The 16,538-nt window shown below is 44.5% G+C and overlaps 2 protein-coding genes across 3 annotated transcripts in view; one reads left to right on the forward strand and one right to left on the reverse strand.

Moving 5' to 3' along the window:
* The first annotated feature begins 1,189 nt into the window (after positions 1-1,189).
* On the forward strand, positions 1,190-14,709 carry ippk (inositol 1,3,4,5,6-pentakisphosphate 2-kinase). 2 transcript variants are annotated; one of them, XM_034533916.1, is made up of 14 exons: positions 1,190-1,411; positions 4,065-4,124; positions 5,982-6,077; positions 7,199-7,265; positions 7,412-7,530; positions 7,784-7,873; positions 8,193-8,251; positions 8,368-8,440; positions 8,736-8,888; positions 9,255-9,369; positions 9,519-9,654; positions 9,744-9,891; positions 10,065-10,156; positions 10,542-14,709. In XM_034533916.1, exons 1-14 carry the CDS (start codon positions 1,331-1,333, stop codon positions 10,792-10,794), a joined length of 1,542 nt encoding a protein of 513 aa, XP_034389807.1. In that variant the 5' UTR covers positions 1,190-1,330; the 3' UTR covers positions 10,795-14,709. The 2 variants fall into 2 exon arrangements, with proteins under 2 accessions (XP_034389807.1, XP_034389808.1); XM_034533917.1 differs by lacking the exon at positions 10,542-14,709 and having other exon boundaries at positions 1,195-1,411; positions 9,744-9,963; positions 10,065-10,154.
* cenpp (centromere protein P) overlaps positions 14,606-16,538 on the reverse strand; it is a 67,498-nt gene continuing 65,565 nt past the window's right edge. The window contains exons 7-9 of the mRNA XM_034533920.1: positions 15,740-15,819; positions 15,574-15,665; positions 14,606-14,900 (exon numbers count right to left, since the gene is read on the reverse strand). Of these exons, the coding sequence (XP_034389811.1) occupies positions 14,770-14,900; positions 15,574-15,665; positions 15,740-15,819 (303 nt within the window). The 3' untranslated portion in view covers positions 14,606-14,769. The remainder of the gene's footprint in view (positions 14,901-15,573; positions 15,666-15,739; positions 15,820-16,538) is intronic.

A 16,538-nucleotide genomic window follows, 5' to 3' on the forward strand; every position in this document is an offset into this window, starting at 1 on the left:
TTGTGTTCTACTTTATACTACCAAACGAGATTTTTTTTTATGCACTTTATTAGGAGCTAAATTTACTTGTTACTTTTAAAATTATAAATTTACACAAAACATACGTTCAGTATAACATGTGGTCCGTTGTTACAGATTAAACTACAGACAGTAGTACTAATACTTCTGCACTTTTACCTTTTGAATGCAGCATTTGTACTCGTCTTGTAGTATTTTATCCAGTTGTACGTGACTAAATTAACTGAAAGCTGCACCAAGATGATTTATCTCCAATACAGAGAGCACACAATCCTGTTTTATATTTATTATAAGGGGAATTGTACTATTGTTGGGAAGTTAGATATATAACAATGCATCACGTTATATAAGCTCATCATTTATATGTTTTATAAGTCTTCACCTTTAGGTAACTAGGAACCAAAGCTGTCGAAATTACAATATTTCCCTCCGAATTAAGAATAAAGTAGCATAGAATGTAGGTAAGAACAAGTAAACTATTATTTATTTTTTAACCCGACTGCTTGCAGGTACTTTGAAAAACTCTTGAGTTATTCCCCCAAAAGCTGTACTTTTCCTCTGCAGCTGAGGAATGTTCTCGTCTTTGTCGTTTAAATGAAGGTATTAGTCATAAATCACATGACCTACTGTACGTTTCCACTTCTGGATCCTATGACGTCATTTGACTCCGCCGTCCAAAATAAATTAAGTTTTTTTTGTCTCCCACCCATTCCGCTTGTCCAATCCACTCGATTACCGGCTCCGACCAATCAAAGTGGAGTGGGCGGGGCGTCAGTGGATACCGGTTACAGGGGAGCGGTCCATCAACCTGTCAATCAATCATACAGTCAAGCCTGACGGAGTCAACGAGAGTACAACCGGAAATAGTTAAAAAATGTAACCAAAAGCACAAAAATAAAGAAATGTTGCTGTTAAATTAAGACTTTAAACTTAAACATTACACATGTTTAAGTTAAACATTACATAACTCAGAATATATAAATTGTATTCTCAATTTTTGACTTTTCACTAATTTGACGAAATTATAACTGTTCTTGTTATACGACTTTTTCTTTCTCATAAAGTTACGACTCTCTTCTCGTAAGCCTTGACTTTATACTCAACTTAAAATGTACACACTTTATTTTGAAGCCCTAACCGGAAGCAGTACATTTCTCGGTAACCTCGTCCACTTGCAGCAGCAGAAGAAGAAGTCAGTCGGTACTTCTGAAGTATTGCTAGCAGCACCGGTCGGCGTACTTGTATGTTACTGTGACGTCTTTCTGTTACTTTCTGGAGGTTAACAGGAACTCAGTTTGTCCTCGTCGGTGTGATGGAACCGGACAAAATGGACGAGAACGAGTGGAAGTATCACGGAGAAGGAAACAAGAGCCTGGTGGTCTCACACGTCCAGGTGAGGAGGCGAAGCTACCGCGAAGCCGACACAAGTCGTGCTAAAGCGGTAGCAGAGTTTAAGAGGAGAAAGGGGACACCGACCGACCGCGTCACACTTTACGTTAACTCCAGCGGCCGTTGGGACACTTTTAAATATCTGTTCTCAACTGAGGTTTTTTTTTTTTTTTACGTCAAACTGTCAGGGTTTTACGTAGCTAGCCGCGTAGCTTAGCCGGCTCGCTAGCAACCGACGAGTTAAAACGAGGAGAGAAAAAAAAGATGGTTACAGAGTCGACAACAAACGGATAAAACCCACCGCCGGTTGGCAGAAGTCACGCACGCGTTCACGTCCGGTCAGTGTTACGGACTGACCGGGTGACGTCACGGCTCGTACAATGTAAGCGGAGGTCCTAACGGGGAAGCTAATGTCGCCGTTAGCAGCCTCGCTGGTTGCAGTCAGCACTTCGCTTGCCTATAACGGGACCCGCAGGTCCAGTCAAGTTGTCGTTGGGCAACCGGTTACACGTTATGAGGCGGGTATGACGTCACGGTTCTGTAACATTCTGCTCACGAGCTGTCACGCTTTCTTGGGCTTTAAAAAAAAAAAAAAAATTGTTTACATTTGACTTACTCCTTTGGGTTTTATGTAGCTAATCCAATGTGGCCGTTTACTGACTTTTAAAATGGAGTGGAAGGGAAATGATCCACGTTTTATTCCAGATGCTCTACTTTTAAGGAACATGCAGTTCTACTGAACCAATGAAGGATCACATGGTGTCTGAACACGAGAACTTTGTCCCGAACAGGATAATCTATGCACACATATTTAAATCGGTACTTATTTGGTCAGAAACTACAGTTCTTGACAGTTTTTATACCCTGATACAACAGATGGAGATGCATTTAAGTTAGTATGAAACACGCTCTGAGCCTAAATACAAGCAACGTGTTCATCAGATGTATAATTTAGGAATATTTTGCAGGTATGTCATCTATATATAGAATATTTCCCACTTTTCCCCCCCTCATTGTTGATAGTAATAAACTTTTTTTTTTTTTTACAGATTAATATCTTTATTGAATAAGTAAAACAACCTTAAACAGCATTAAGTTTGTGTTTCATTGCAATCTAGAGTTTGCTTATTCTCAGATGTCGTATATAAAGTTTGCACCCTAAAAGTTTTATTTTTATTTTTTTAATATCAATATTTGTTCCAAACGGTGAATTCTACAATTCAGAAAGGTCTAGTGTGAGATGAGGCGATATAAATATAAATAAATGTTGTGGGTGGATGAAAATATCGATAGAATTGTCTGGTGGCAAAGATGTTGTGGTTAAAATGACCATGTTATATGGCTATTACACCATATCATATTATCACTTATTGTAAGTCGCTTTGGATAAAAGCGTCAGCTAAATGACATGTAATGTAATATTAAATACAAATTTCTAATATTTCGGTAATCAGTCCTGCTCATCCGTTTGTAACCACAATGGTCGAATACAACACGGTATTACAACATAAGCTTATGTTTCGTCTTTATTGGCCAAACCAAACTACACCTTTCATTCAACAGGTTATTACGCAAGAGGGAATGTGACTGGGTGTATAGCCAGCGGTGAAAGATGAATGATGAAGTGACTACAAGAGACACATTTCACATAGCTAGTGACCTTCCCTGCAGGTGTAGATAACTCCATTCATATTGGATTTACTTTTTTTCTATACTATTATAATCATGAGTTTTGTTTCGGGCTTCCACCAAAAATTTGACTGTAAAATGTAGACAAATTTGAGCTGAGAGAAAAAAAAAAAAAAAAAACTCACCGCATTGTGTCAACGACACACTTTAACATAATTAAGGGATTAATACATTTTATTACCGATATACTGTGTAAATGTCACTTTCACTGTGACCGGTTTACGGCAGTACAGGTTACCACATTGTCTGCTTTCCTGCATAACCGGATTAGCAATGTGGTAGAGACTCGCGACTACTCATCCTGATATTTGTTCTGTCGTCCTAATCCCGTGTACATCGATGTTCTCCACGTGGACACACCCAAATGCTGACAGAAGACGGCACCGTCATGCATTCTTACAGTTAATCCATCATGCATTGTATTGTTTTGAAAAAGCTCTCCAGACAATCAGAGACACTTAGTTAAAACCGTGGACTGTTTATGGGAAGCAGACGCAGTCACCGCGACGTCACCCGTCGGCTCGGAGCCTCGAGTTCGGAAGTTTAGCCGTCGCCAAGAAGGTGGAGCGAAGTTCATCCAAACGATTAATGAGACAAGAAGTTTACAATTAACTTTAATGAGGTGAAAACACTTAAAACTGCCAGATCAGTGTAGTAGCAACACATGGGAGCCCCGCCCTAAAGCATACCCTGCTTTATTGTGTGTTTTTAGACCATAATTTACTAAATGAACATCACGCTGTATTGAAGAAGACTTGAAACTAGAGATTGAGACCAAAAACTCATGTTTACTGAGGGAATACATCAATAAAAGTAGTCATTTATATAGACTTCTATACAACCAGAGGAGTTGCCCCCTGGTGGTCAGGAGAGATAATGCAGCTTTAACACATGAAGCATAGACTTCTATACAACCAGACTTCTTTTTGCGACCAGATCCCAACTGAGCTTCTCTTCTGTTCTTGCAGCTTTCCAGAGTTCTGCGCCTCCTCAAGTATCCGGCCGAGGACTCTGAGAACCCACCACAGGTGTGTGTGTGTGTGTGTGTGTGTGTGTGTATGAAATCATTTTGATGCAGTTCACATAGAAGGTTGTGTGAATCTTATACTCTGTGTTGATTACATTTGATTGGTTTTCAGTGTGAACCTCTATTCTTTCTGACAGACTTTACATCTTTTTATTCCCACAAACTTAATTCTAAGGCCTAATTTAGGGTAGATTCTCCTTTTTGATGTTCAGTTCGAGGGGGTCGATGCTGTGAAACCGTAATGAGCTTGTTTTTAATTATTATTTGCAGTGTTTTAGATGATGTGGCTGAACCACATACTCAAAACAGACCAAACTGTCCTCATCCTCCACCCATCTGCAGCTTCATTCTTATTATTTCTACAAAGCAAATCTTTAATAAAACCTTTTTTTTGGAATTGACCGAATCGGTCGGGACTCGGCGCGAGTGCTCATTGCACAACTGGCTGATTCATTGAAATGTGTAGTGTGAGTTAACTCGATGTGCAAGATGAATAAAATCATTGTGTCGGCTCAGCTTTTGGATCAAAGACGCTCCGTAACAACAACAATGAACAAGAGTTTTTTAAATTGAACTCCGTGCTGCCGTGAGCCGTCTGATAACATCAGCTCGTACCTGTTAGTGCGGCTCCAATAGAAACCGGTGTAATGGCTCAGTGCTCCATTTAGCCACGGCTTTGTTTATTGTCAGTGGATCTTACATCCTGGTCAGATTTTTTAAAGGCTTGACTCCGCAGCGCCGGATACAAATGTAAACTAGAGTGGCGCCTCGCCCAGCCGCAACATTCAAATTCACTCTGAGCTGCCGTCACGTTGAAGCCGGTTTACTTTGAACACGTAGACATGAAGTTGTTGTTAACATTCTGATGCAGGTAAAGGTCCGTCTACTTGACTTCCATCAGGTTGATTTGTTTGTCCAACCGGGAAAACATTTGTCAACGAGCACAACGGCAGAACACACTTTAATCAGTGAAAGAATTTACCTTTCGCTAAGCCCCCCCCCCCCCCCCGGTTACTGTCGCTAGGACTGTCACGATTTTGTGCCGTTCACCTTTCACGATATCGGGGCGAGACACTGCAACGGAAATAATATACGAGTTTAAGAGAGAAGTGCACAGAAAGGAAAAATATCTGGGAGGAGCTTATGATCAAATGGTCAATTGTGGATGTTTAAATTGTTTTGTTCAGTTACATTATGATGCGTTCAGGCTCCGTTCAGTGAAAATGAGTATTGGGCGACTGTAAATTATAACGTCACCGTGATGTGTTCACATCTTGTAAAACGTAGTGTTGGTGAGGAACTTTATTAAATCCAGTTGTTTTCACAACAACATAAATGGATATGAGATTCATTATTATACTGTTTACGTTAAGCTCTAAACTGATTATAATACATTATTAATACGTCTGACTATTTGTTTTAATCCATAAAAATACAATCTTTCATTTCCTTATTACAACAAAGTAAAAGGATTTTTCTTTTTTCTTTGTTTACACCGATGTATCTTGTAGACCAGCTGCCATAATCAAACAACAATATGCATCGGCGGCAACAAAAACCCCACGATCAGGGATCTGTAAAAGTTATATTTGCTCCTTTTTTTTGTTTTCTTTTGTGCTGATCCGATCTGTGATCCGATCCGTGACTCTGATCCGCGATACGATCTGAACCGTGAGTTTTATGATCCGCTGCACCACGAATAGAGATTGTTGACGAGAGCACTCATTCAAGCCTTTATGTTTGCCTTCCACAGAGGTCACATGACTCAAATAAGTGCTCTGACAACATTATTCAAGTCTGTCACCTTTTAGAACCGGTCCTAACTTGCAGTTTACCGGTCCGTGTGTTTGTCCGGCAGACCGTGGAGCAGGCCTTCAGGCAGATCCAGAACATTGTGGACTTCAGCTCCAACGTGATGAGCAGCCTGCTGGGAGAGAAGTTCATCCACAGCGGGGTGAGACGCGTTCTGTTCACACCTTTTAACCCGTAAAACATGAAGAGTATGCAGCACTTATGCTAGTGGGGGCTAACGTAGCCCCGGGTGGCCGACAGAGGGTCAGGTAGGTGGCCTACAGAGGGTCATGTGACCTACAGAGGGTCAGGTGGCCTACAGAGGGTCAGGTGGCCTACAGAGGGTCATGTGACCTCACCTCCTTCAAAACTAAACTTTAAGTTTTCAACCTCAACCAACACTGACTTGATGCAAAACAAAAACAGCTATATTGATTAGGGCCGCCACTAACGACTCGTTTTCTATTGAATAATCTGTTGACTATTTTACCGATTTTTAAATAAATTAATCCAAACAATTAATCTATTACCAGTATTTTGAGTATCGAAATCTGCCTTCACGTTTTACATCACTCTCCTGTTTGTAATGGAGATCCATGGACGGGAGCTTTTTCATCGAGGCAGAATAACGCATGCAAATAACAAATAACCGAATCTCTACTTACACAAGAGACGGGAGAAGCCCCGCCTCTTTTGTGGGCGTGTTGACGCCCTGACCCTCACCCAAGCTGAGATGGTACTTCAACCGGCGGTGAGCAGGTACTGAAATCACATTTTATTATGTGGTAGCAGACAAGACGGCTTAAAAAAGCCATTAAAAAAATGGCAACACACACCAGCCTGTGTCACGGCAATGTGTCTGCATCAGCTCACACAACAAAGATGCCAGTGTTCATTAGTCTTTTTGACTCAAAGCACTTTTACAAATGTGTAATTTAAAGTTTTCAAGCGAATCGATATTGGAACACGCCCCCATCAGGGGGGGGGGGGCGGGGCCAAAACACGAGACCGTTTTCTTGCAGCTGCGATTTCAGGAAAACAAAGAGTGACAGTGTTGGCGTCCGGAGGGTTCCCGCGGTCATATGGTGCCGACTTTTTAAGATTGAACTGTGAGCTGGAGGTTGGACTCAATAGCTCCATTTATTTGGCTCCATGAGAAGTTCTCTGTGCGTTATCGACCCGTAACGAACCGGTGAGGAGAACCGCGAGACTCTGCAGCAGAGACGGAGCTGCGTTTTTGGTGACTTTGGTAACTAAGTTTTTATGTTTTCATTTTCTCTTCAGGAAGTGGTCAAACTGCCGCTAGAGTTTGTGCGACAGCTGTCAATCAAAGTTCAACATCAAAGACCAGGTACATTTTTATTTTTATTTTTTTTTGTGTAATCTTCTGGGTGGAAAAAGAAAGAACAGAGACGCGTGTTGATAATGTTTACATGTTTATTCGTTCAGGAGGTTAGATGATAAATTAACGTGTCTGTGTCTGTCTGTGTGTGTCAGCCTGGCGCTGTGATAAGGTGATGGACATCTACAGCGGCTGTGCTCTCTGTCTGCCCAACCTGACGTCTCCAATCCTCCACCAGCCAACACACACTCCTCCACTCTGCATTGAGATTAAGGTACACACACACACACATACACACACACACACACACACAAAAATAACAAAGTTAATTCCTTTTGAGCCGATCTGTAGTTTCATCTTGGTATTAAAACTGGTTTAAGAAGTTCTGGCTCCTGAGAAGCAGTTTCAGAAATCTTCGCCTGTGAATCACTCAGACAAACATCACATGAGTTTGACTAAGTGTGTGTGTGTCTATCTCTGTGTGTGTGTGTGTTACTCAGCTGCTGTTTTGTGTGTTTTGTTCTTAGCCCAAATGTGGCTTCCTGCCGTCCTCCAAACATGTCAGCAAAGACATCAAGACCAAAGTGTGCCGCTTCTGCATGCACCAACACTACAAGGTAACTACAAGTACACACACTACAAGTACACACACACTACACTACAAGTACCCCCCCCCGGCTGCAGCAAAACAGTGCTGGTCACTTTATTCAAAGTTTAACAACACTTAATGTTTTGCACCAAACTTGAAGGCACCTCCGTCGTGTTACCGGATGAACTTGAGATTCGCGAAGGACACGCCCACAGACAGAAGTTCCTCCCTAGATAGATGGGAAAACAACTAAAAACTACAGAACAAACTCTTTTTTTATTGGTTAAATTACTTCCGTCTCTCGTTGACGTTCCTTCATCCCTTTTGTATTCTCTCTCTCTCACCAGGTGGCCAATGGGAAGTGGAAGAGGCCGAGTCTGTACTGTCCTCTAGACCTGTTCTCAGGGTGAGATAAAGCACATCCAGCTCTTATACATAAATAACTTGAGCAACTATTCCTTCCACCACACTGCAGATTCAGCTGCTCATAACGAAGCTGCTTGTTCTCTCGTTTCTGTTCAGTAACCGACAGAGAATGCACTTTGCCATCAGACACCTGATAGAAGAACCTCAGAACAACTTCAAGATCTTTAAGGTGAGACGGAACCGTCCCTCTCTCGCTCTGTACGATGCAGACTTCAGCAACCCGGTCCATCAACACACCTCCTCCTGGTTTAAGGAGCGATGAACGGAATGATTGGTGTTTATGACACGTGGGAAAGTTATAAAGAGTATTTATGACCTGCTGAGCTCAAAATGCAGAAATACAGTTGGAGAATCAGAACAGACTAAACTTAACCTCCGCTTGAGATCCTCCTGCAGTCTTTGCTCTTCTAACCGAAGCCGTGACGAGAGCTCTGAGATATTCAACCCCCGCATGTGTCTGTCAGGGAGGTCAGTGCATCTACAGCAGCAAGGAGGTCAGCGACGACTCGATGGACCTGAACTCCCTGCTGCATCACCTCAGACCGTACTTCCTGTACGGAAACAACCGGATCAACAGTCACGTGACCAGCAAAGCGGTCCTGAACAACTTCATCCAGGTAAAGCTATCGCGCTAATGGGGATTCTACCCAACGTGCCTTTTTTAAAATGTACCAACACAAAGAGTCTCAACATCCTTCTAAAGTCTCGCCGTTTTCCTGAAACTCCGTCAGTCAGAGATGTGAGAAGATTAAAGTGTATGTTATTCTCCGTTTAAAAATAGAGCTACAAGAACTTTTTATTTATCAATTCTTGATCTCACATGAAGGTTTAAAGACTCGTCACTCGGGTCGTGATCAGACCGATGTTAATGAGTGGACTCTCTCTGTCAAGCAAACAGTCTTTTGGCCCGAGTGAGGTCGTTAACCAGGTTGGAAGCGACTGCCTGTGGTGAGATGATGAAGTGTCTCTCTCTCTGTGTGTAGGTCCTGGTGAACGCCCTGCTGAGTGGTGGAGGTGGAGAGGTGGAGACGGACACACGGGGAGAAGGACGGAGCTTCTGTGACGCCAGTCTGTTCAACAAGGAGAGGATCAGCAATGGTCAGGACCCTCCGGTCAACTGTCTGTCTGTCTGCATGCATGTCTGTCTGTCTGTCTGTCTGGGTTGAGCTTGATGCTCAGCGAGACATTACATGCTCTTCTTGATTTAAACCTTTTGAATCTCCCCTCCCCCTCCTCCCGGTGTTCAGGCTCTCAGGGTTTACCCGGCGACAGCGTTTTGTTCCGGATCCTCCAGACTCAGATGTTGGACACCCTGGACATTGAAGGACTCTACCCTCTGTACCGCCGTGTGGAGCAGCACCTGCAGGACTTCCCCAAGGAGAGGTAACTGTTAACGAGCGTCGGGGGAGGGGGGAAAGAAAGCTGCAGTCGCGCTGTCTGTCTAGATAAATCTCATTCCGTCACTTGCGAAGGGGCACCACCGTCTGGTCTCCGGCGTCGCTTCCCGTCTGCGTCAGAACTCGTCTTCAGATGGAGGGGCCGTACAACGAGGCCTTCCTGGAGAAGCTGCAGAAGTGTCCCACCGAGGACGACGGCTCCGTGGAGTACGCCGTCGCCAAGGTGAGACCGGCGGCCCGGGTTCTGTACCGTTTCCCTCTCGTCGGGTCTCGTTCAACCACCAGTACAAACTGAGTTCAGTGGTGTCGAATAACAGGCTGAAAATACTGTGACAGATTTCCAACTGATTTCTTTGTGAATTGGTTACTAAAAGGAACCGTGTGCTTTGACTTCAGGTCCATCAGTACCGCGTCGCCATGACAGCCAAGGACTGCTCCATCATGGTCGCTCTGGTGCCCAGCGGTGAGGAAGAAGAGGATGAAGAAGGGTAAGAGTTGAGGGAGAGGATTGTTGCCCCATTAGCTGACAGGTGGACCTAAAGTCCGCAGGAGACTTAAAGGACCACTTAAGTCTTTCTGTTTGTGTCTTAATGGTCAATCTTTTTTTATCGATCCAGTATTGAGGGATTACGCTGTGTAGTAATTCACTTAAGGCCACTCTTTAATTTACGTTCACTAAAAGGGAATCGTTTTGGCTCCCCGGGTGCCCGACAACATTATGTCGCATCCTACAGAGAAATAAAACGAATGAACCATTCATTTTGGTCCCCGAGACATCGTGTACCGTTTTCATGAACCAGCTTGTAGTGCATGATGATGGCCACCAGGTGGCGCCAGATACCGGCTTTAACTCTCCCTCCTCTCCTCCCCCAGTCTCTCCAGTCAGAGGCGGCTCAGGGACTTCCTCTCCTCCAGGCCGGCGGCTCTCTCGTACTCCGTCTCCATCTTGGACCTGGACCCAAAGCCGTTCGACAGCATCCCCAGCCAGCTGCGCCTGGACCAGAAGATCGTCTCCTGCTACCTGAAGACTGGCGGTGCCTTGCCGAAGGGCTCTCTGTCGCCACACTCTGGCAACTTCACAGCTGCAGAGAGAGAGGACTGCACGCTGCTCTTCCACCCCATGTGAACTCCCCCTCCCCCCCCCCCCCCAATAAGAGCCGGACCCCCCGACTAACAGACTCGTGATCGAAACAGAGTCGATGTTGACGCAGAGGTCGAGAATCACTACAGGCCAGAGACGGTACTGCAGCTTCTTCACTCTGCTCCGTGTTGACGGCGGTTAACAGCTCGGGCAAATACAATAAATCTCCGGGAAAGTCACCACTAACTCATCGGACGTTACCGATTCTAGACTCTTTAACGCGCCACTCCCACCAGGAGGTGAATCCCAGTGTCACCACTGTGTCCTGTCATGATGCATATTTATTAGAAAACTCACGGGGAGCTTCGGCCTTTTCCTCGTCGGGGACGAGGGCCGGCCGGAGCTCCGAGAAGACGGAAGGAGAGTGAAAGAGAAGAGAGGAAAAAGCATGTTGTTGGGCGTCGACCTACGTAAGATGTCCTTTCCTGAATGTAGGCGGGGCTTCTGGGAGAGCGAGGCGGAGCCATTATGTATGTCCAGGTTGACCAGCAGCGTCGCCGTGGTAACGGAAAGCACTGGTTGCCACAGCTGGCGGCCACGCGGAGGTGGGGCTGACCTGGTCACCTGCAGGTGGAGAGGATCCAGTTCTCTGCTGGACTCCACGGAGGTCTTCGGTCCACTATTTTGAGATGAGGTGCGGCAGCGTTTTGGTTTTCAAAACCTTCGTGAACCAGAATCACGAGAGCCAAATGACAGCGAGAGGCGCTCGACGTCTCAGTTCGTTGTCGTGGTAACTTTTTTTTTTTCTTATCGGGCGTTTTTGCCGAGATTTTGAAGGTCAAATGTTGGTGACTATTTTTCTTTTTAAGAAGGAGTTGAGTATCGTTAAAGGGTAACTTCACCTAAATAAAAATAAAAATAATAATAATAATAATAATAATAATAATTTTAAAAAAGCCTTGCCTCTTCCCTCCAGTGAAATCTATCCAGTTCTGGTTTTATTTATGAGACTGTCACAGCATTGAGAAATTACATTTCTTTATATATAAAGTGTATAATACAACTGGATAATCTACAAAACACAATGGTTTTAATTGAAACTATTTTGAAGAATAGTTCCAATAAAAACATTGTTTTCTAAAATATATTCTTAAAATGACCTTTCATTGCCAACAAACTAAAATATCTGCGTGGAGAAATTTCACTTGAAGGAAGATTAATAAATAACAAAACACACTCAGTGGCCACTTTATTAGGTACACCTTTTTATAATATAATGCAACCAAGTACATCAGCCGTTATTAATTTACCTTTTTTAAATCTTTATTGTTCATTTTCTGTTGGTGCCGTCAGAGGTTGTTGTACTGACATACAGTCCAGTAGACCAACGCCTCCATGAGCATATAGTTTAATTAACAGCTGACATTGTACGTGTTGAATTAGCTGATGCAGCTGTTGTCGTCTTAGCACTGAGTGTGTTGAGTAATTTGGGTAAACTGACCCTTTAAGGTCCAGCCGGGTCTTGTGACTAATCAGCTCTTGTAGGTTCTTCAAGCGGAGACGTTTGTGTCCAGTTGCCTTTTGGTGGTTCTGACGTAACACCTTTTTTGTTTATAAAAAAAGAAGAAAAAGCACATTATTTTAACTCTTATTGTTCTGTTTTGTTGTAAGAAAAGCAGCATGTAAGTAGTTGTCTAACACTCCCGTGTTCACTAACCTGGGGATGCGTAGTGTTACACTTGCTGCATAGAGGTTCTCCGTCTCTTATTCACAATTTAAGCCCAAACCACAAATTCAGCCTGGAGGTTTCGGTGCAGACTCGCAGTCGGCCAATCAGAAACACCGATGCAATGCGTCATCGCTCCACTTCCCTGAACAGAAGACCAATGTGAGCAGAGTATCTTAAAGCAAAAGGGTCAGTGCGCACCAGAGCAAAGGCTTCTGGGTAACGGCGCAGCCCTCGTGAGACGGGCTTCATGCTGCTGCTCCGCTGGTTGTTCTGTGCCATACGTGGCTTGTTGTGTTTGTCCGTGTGCCTAAATGTTCTTGTAGGACTGGAGAGTGTTTGTGTGTGTGTGTGTGTGTTTGTATCAAGAAAACTTGCTTTGTTACAGTCTGCGTTCGCAGCTGAGATCAGAGACGAAGCCGCGAAGTCGGTTAGCCTCTGATCTCGGATCAGTTTTGTAACTGTAATCTGTGGACGCGGCCGTGAACTCTCAGTACCTCGAACTCCCGACGATTCGAAACCGAAGCGCAACAAGAGTCGCCTGACGTTTGCAAAATGATGCGTTCAGGGGCGCTGGGAGGTTTCAGAAGGCGTGACGGTGACGTCATCGGGAGGTGGGACTAGCAGCCCGTTTTTAAAGTTCTTTAGTTAGCACCAGCAGACAAGTCCAGGTGTTGCATCGTGGTCCAGGTGTTGCATTGTGGTCCAGGTGTTGCATCGTGGTCTTTTTGTCGTCACACACCAGACCTGAGATTTCCTTTCCCGTTGACGTCATCGCCCTCTGAATCCAGCCGCGCTCGCTGAGGCTTCAGATAAACTGGTAACACTTGATTTCAGTTCCTGTTTACAGTGTCCGCTCTCCAACCTCCACCACCTCCGTCAGCCAATCAAACGCCTGGAAAACAAATCACACTACAAGAAGGAAACTAGACAGAAAAAAGCTCCTTCACACTCCATTGAGATGATGATGATGATGAGCGGCGGCTGCTTCCTCGCTTATCAGCAGCAGGTTGACGGCCCTGCGACGCGAGCCAATCGCATGTCTCCCCCTCCCGGGCGTCAGCAGGGTGACGCGGTCGGTTCTGTTAAGTCCAAACGCTAAACTAAAGGTTTAAAAACAAGACCGCTTCACTCCCTCTAACTCTGGAGTTTGACCCTTTTGAACCCAATTGCGTCAGCTTCGTTGTCAGGGAGACGGAGGAGTCAAAAGGATGGAGAGCGGACCGCAGTGAACTGAACCAACCACTGATCTTTCTAACTGTTGAACTGAAGACGCAGCAGGCAGCACGACAGGGAAGCAGAGGCTCATGGGAAGAGGGTGGGTTAATATCTCAGCAGCTGATTTGATGTTACCAAGACTTTTTAAGTTTTATATAACTTCTAAACATTGTAACGAATTTAACGCCAAAGCATCCGATCACGAAAGCTGCAAACCGAACAGATTATTTTCATAATCTCGGCGGTTGTGATCGTGAGAAAAAAAAGCCGCTTCAGTTTGTGTCGTCATATTTTATAAATGAGGGACGTACGACTGCTGTGTTTTGAAGAGTGAAGCAATAAGCCTGAAAACAATATAACCATTATTATTATTATTATTATTATTTTATCTAGCCGGACACAATAAACACCAGCGTCTGATTCCAGCTGCTCGTCGTGGAGCTTTGAACTGCTTTTCCTTCATCAGCAGAGTGAGTTTCATAGTGAGTGAAGTCCTAGAGGAGTAAATTCAGGACTGTGTGAAAAGTTCATGAGAAGACGAGAAGAAAATGTTGTTCAAGGATTCAGGAAATCTCTTTTAAGTTATTAAAGTGTCAATACAATGTGGGTTCAGATTGTCAGATATAATTTAACAATAATGCTATCGGACACAAACTGGGGCAAAAATAAATTCCTTTTAAGATTCTGTAATCGGGAGAAAACGCCGAGACGGTGGCGCTCCCGACAGGCGAGCTGCCGTCTGATTGGTCGGCTGCCTCTGCCTCCGCCTGCTGCCTGGGCGTCGGCCTGCAGAAGCATCGCAGCACTGATGCTGCAGACTTCTTAATGGCTGTGTGTGTGTGTGCGTGTGTGTAAATATCTGAGGAGAAAAACTATTTGAGAATACAAAAAAGGCGACACCGCTGTCCTGCATTTTGTATTTAAATTATTTATTTTTGTAGATTTTGACCGATGAGCTCTGCCGTTACAAGCGTCAGTCGAGCTTTCTATTAAATAAAGATTTCTAAGAGACTAAACCATCGCTGTGTGTGTGTTTTTATTTGTAAGAGGTTGTTGTGCACAGATGAAGACGTGAGTTACGTGTCCCGTGAGAGGCCGACCGCCATGACGACGGACTCCAGGGCCGCTTCAGGGCCCAGAAGCCTCAGCAGGCTCTGGAAGGCTTCCTCGGCGCCACCTACAGCCTGAGAGGGAAACAGCTGCAGCGCTGCAGAGACACGAAATACATCCCATCAATTCACCTGTGATCAAATGACGTGCTGACCATGTCCAAGGAGATACCTGACACGTCAAAATAATTACGAGAAGAGCAGACTGGCAAATATTTTAGTCAGTCGGGCAAAAAAAAAGAAGAAAAAAGGTGACGTCATGGTAACAATCTGAGAGGAGGAGGCCTTTACTTCTGGAGGTGTTTTGTTTTAACGGACGAGATGCCGTCATGAAACCTTCCGTCCGGATGTGAAGTTGAGATCGAAATAAAAAAAGGACAGAGTTTGAGGACGGGTGAGGTTTGAGCGAAGGCGCCGGCAGCAGGACGTGAGGAAGGGTTCGTTGGCCCCCCCCACTTCACACTTTCGCTCCACAGTTAGAACGAAAACACAGTTTAGTCTGTGGTAAATTATTTAGTTTTTTTACAGTGGAAACTCTGCCTAATACCTCCTGATCAATAACACATCTGGTACATGTCCCCTTACTGTTAAACCTCCTGTATTGGTGGAGCGTGTTGCAGTCTGCAGACAGTACTCGGGGCTAAATAACACAACCTCTACATGCTTTTTAAAAAATGTAATTGTATGTCTTTCAGTTTTAATCCGGTCTGCGTCCCAGTAAGCACCCTGTTTGTGTTTGTCGTAGCGTTCCGTGTCTCCAGGTAGTCTCACCTCTCTCGGGGATCTTTGTCAGCAGCTCGATCTTCGGAGAGACTCCGCCCTCTCTGGACACGTCCACCGACCAATGGACGAACAAGAGGCAGCTGTGAACGGAGACGGAGGTCAGACGAAGAGGCGGCGCTGCATTACTGCGCTCCACCGGCGGCAGAGTATTTACCCAGAAAGCTCAGGGTGGTTCAGGGTCACGACCTCTGAACTGCAGCCTCCAGGAAGAGAGACGACAGATGGATACTTCTCCTGTAGAGAGAGAGAGAAATTTATGAAATCATTTATACTTTTTAAAACAAGCATCCGTTTGGTTTCTCTGACATATTCAAGTATTGTCTTGAAGAACTTTTACAAATAAGTATAACAAAAATATGAATATTGAGTGAATTACTGACAACAGTTATTTTCTGTTTCAATGACAAGTTTGTGTGAAATATTATGAGTTAATTTACTAAACAGATAGTTTAGCCTTTAGCTCCGGTAGCCACATTACCAGCTGAGTGCTGGTTGTGATTCCTGCACATTACTGCTGTTGGCCTGCAGGAGGCGCTGCAGCACACGTTCAGTCACCTGAACATTAAACTGTGGAGTGAACACTTTGAGCGTGACGTCATGTGTGTTGTTTACAGCTGAGATGTTGAATGAAAACGACTTCGGGCCCAGTGGAAACTTCTGCTTCTTTGTTTCTCACAAAAACAGCAGCGAACATTTAGGAAGAAATGATGACTGTTTACTTTACTCCACTCTGTGTGCTGCAGTCGTTAGGGGCGTGTCCCACAGGTGAGGGGCGTGTCCCACAGGTGACTCAACCAAGAGGCATTTGAGAGAGAGAGAGACCAGAGAGAGAGACCAGAGAGAGAGAGAGACCAGAGAGAGAGACCAGAGAGAGAGAGACCAGAGAGAGACCAGAGAGAGAGAGACCAGAGAGAGAGACCAGAGAGAGACCAGAGAGAGAGAGACCAGAGAGA

Source organism: Cyclopterus lumpus, chromosome 5, assembly GCF_009769545.1.
Source record: "Cyclopterus lumpus isolate fCycLum1 chromosome 5, fCycLum1.pri, whole genome shotgun sequence".
NCBI classification, from domain to species: Eukaryota; Metazoa; Chordata; class Actinopteri; order Perciformes; family Cyclopteridae; genus Cyclopterus; species Cyclopterus lumpus.

Excerpts from the sequence above, each read along its gene's own strand:
- ippk (XM_034533916.1), top strand. The coding sequence starts at position 1,331 with ATGGAACCGGACAAAATGGACGAGAACGAGTGGAAGTATCACGGAGAA. Across the intron at positions 8,252-8,367 it reads CCTCTAGACCTGTTCTCAGG|TAACCGACAGAGAATGCACT; the intron begins GTGAGATAAAGC and ends GTTTCTGTTCAG. Across the intron at positions 9,892-10,064 it reads TGGAGTACGCCGTCGCCAAG|GTCCATCAGTACCGCGTCGC; the intron begins GTGAGACCGGCG and ends CTTTGACTTCAG.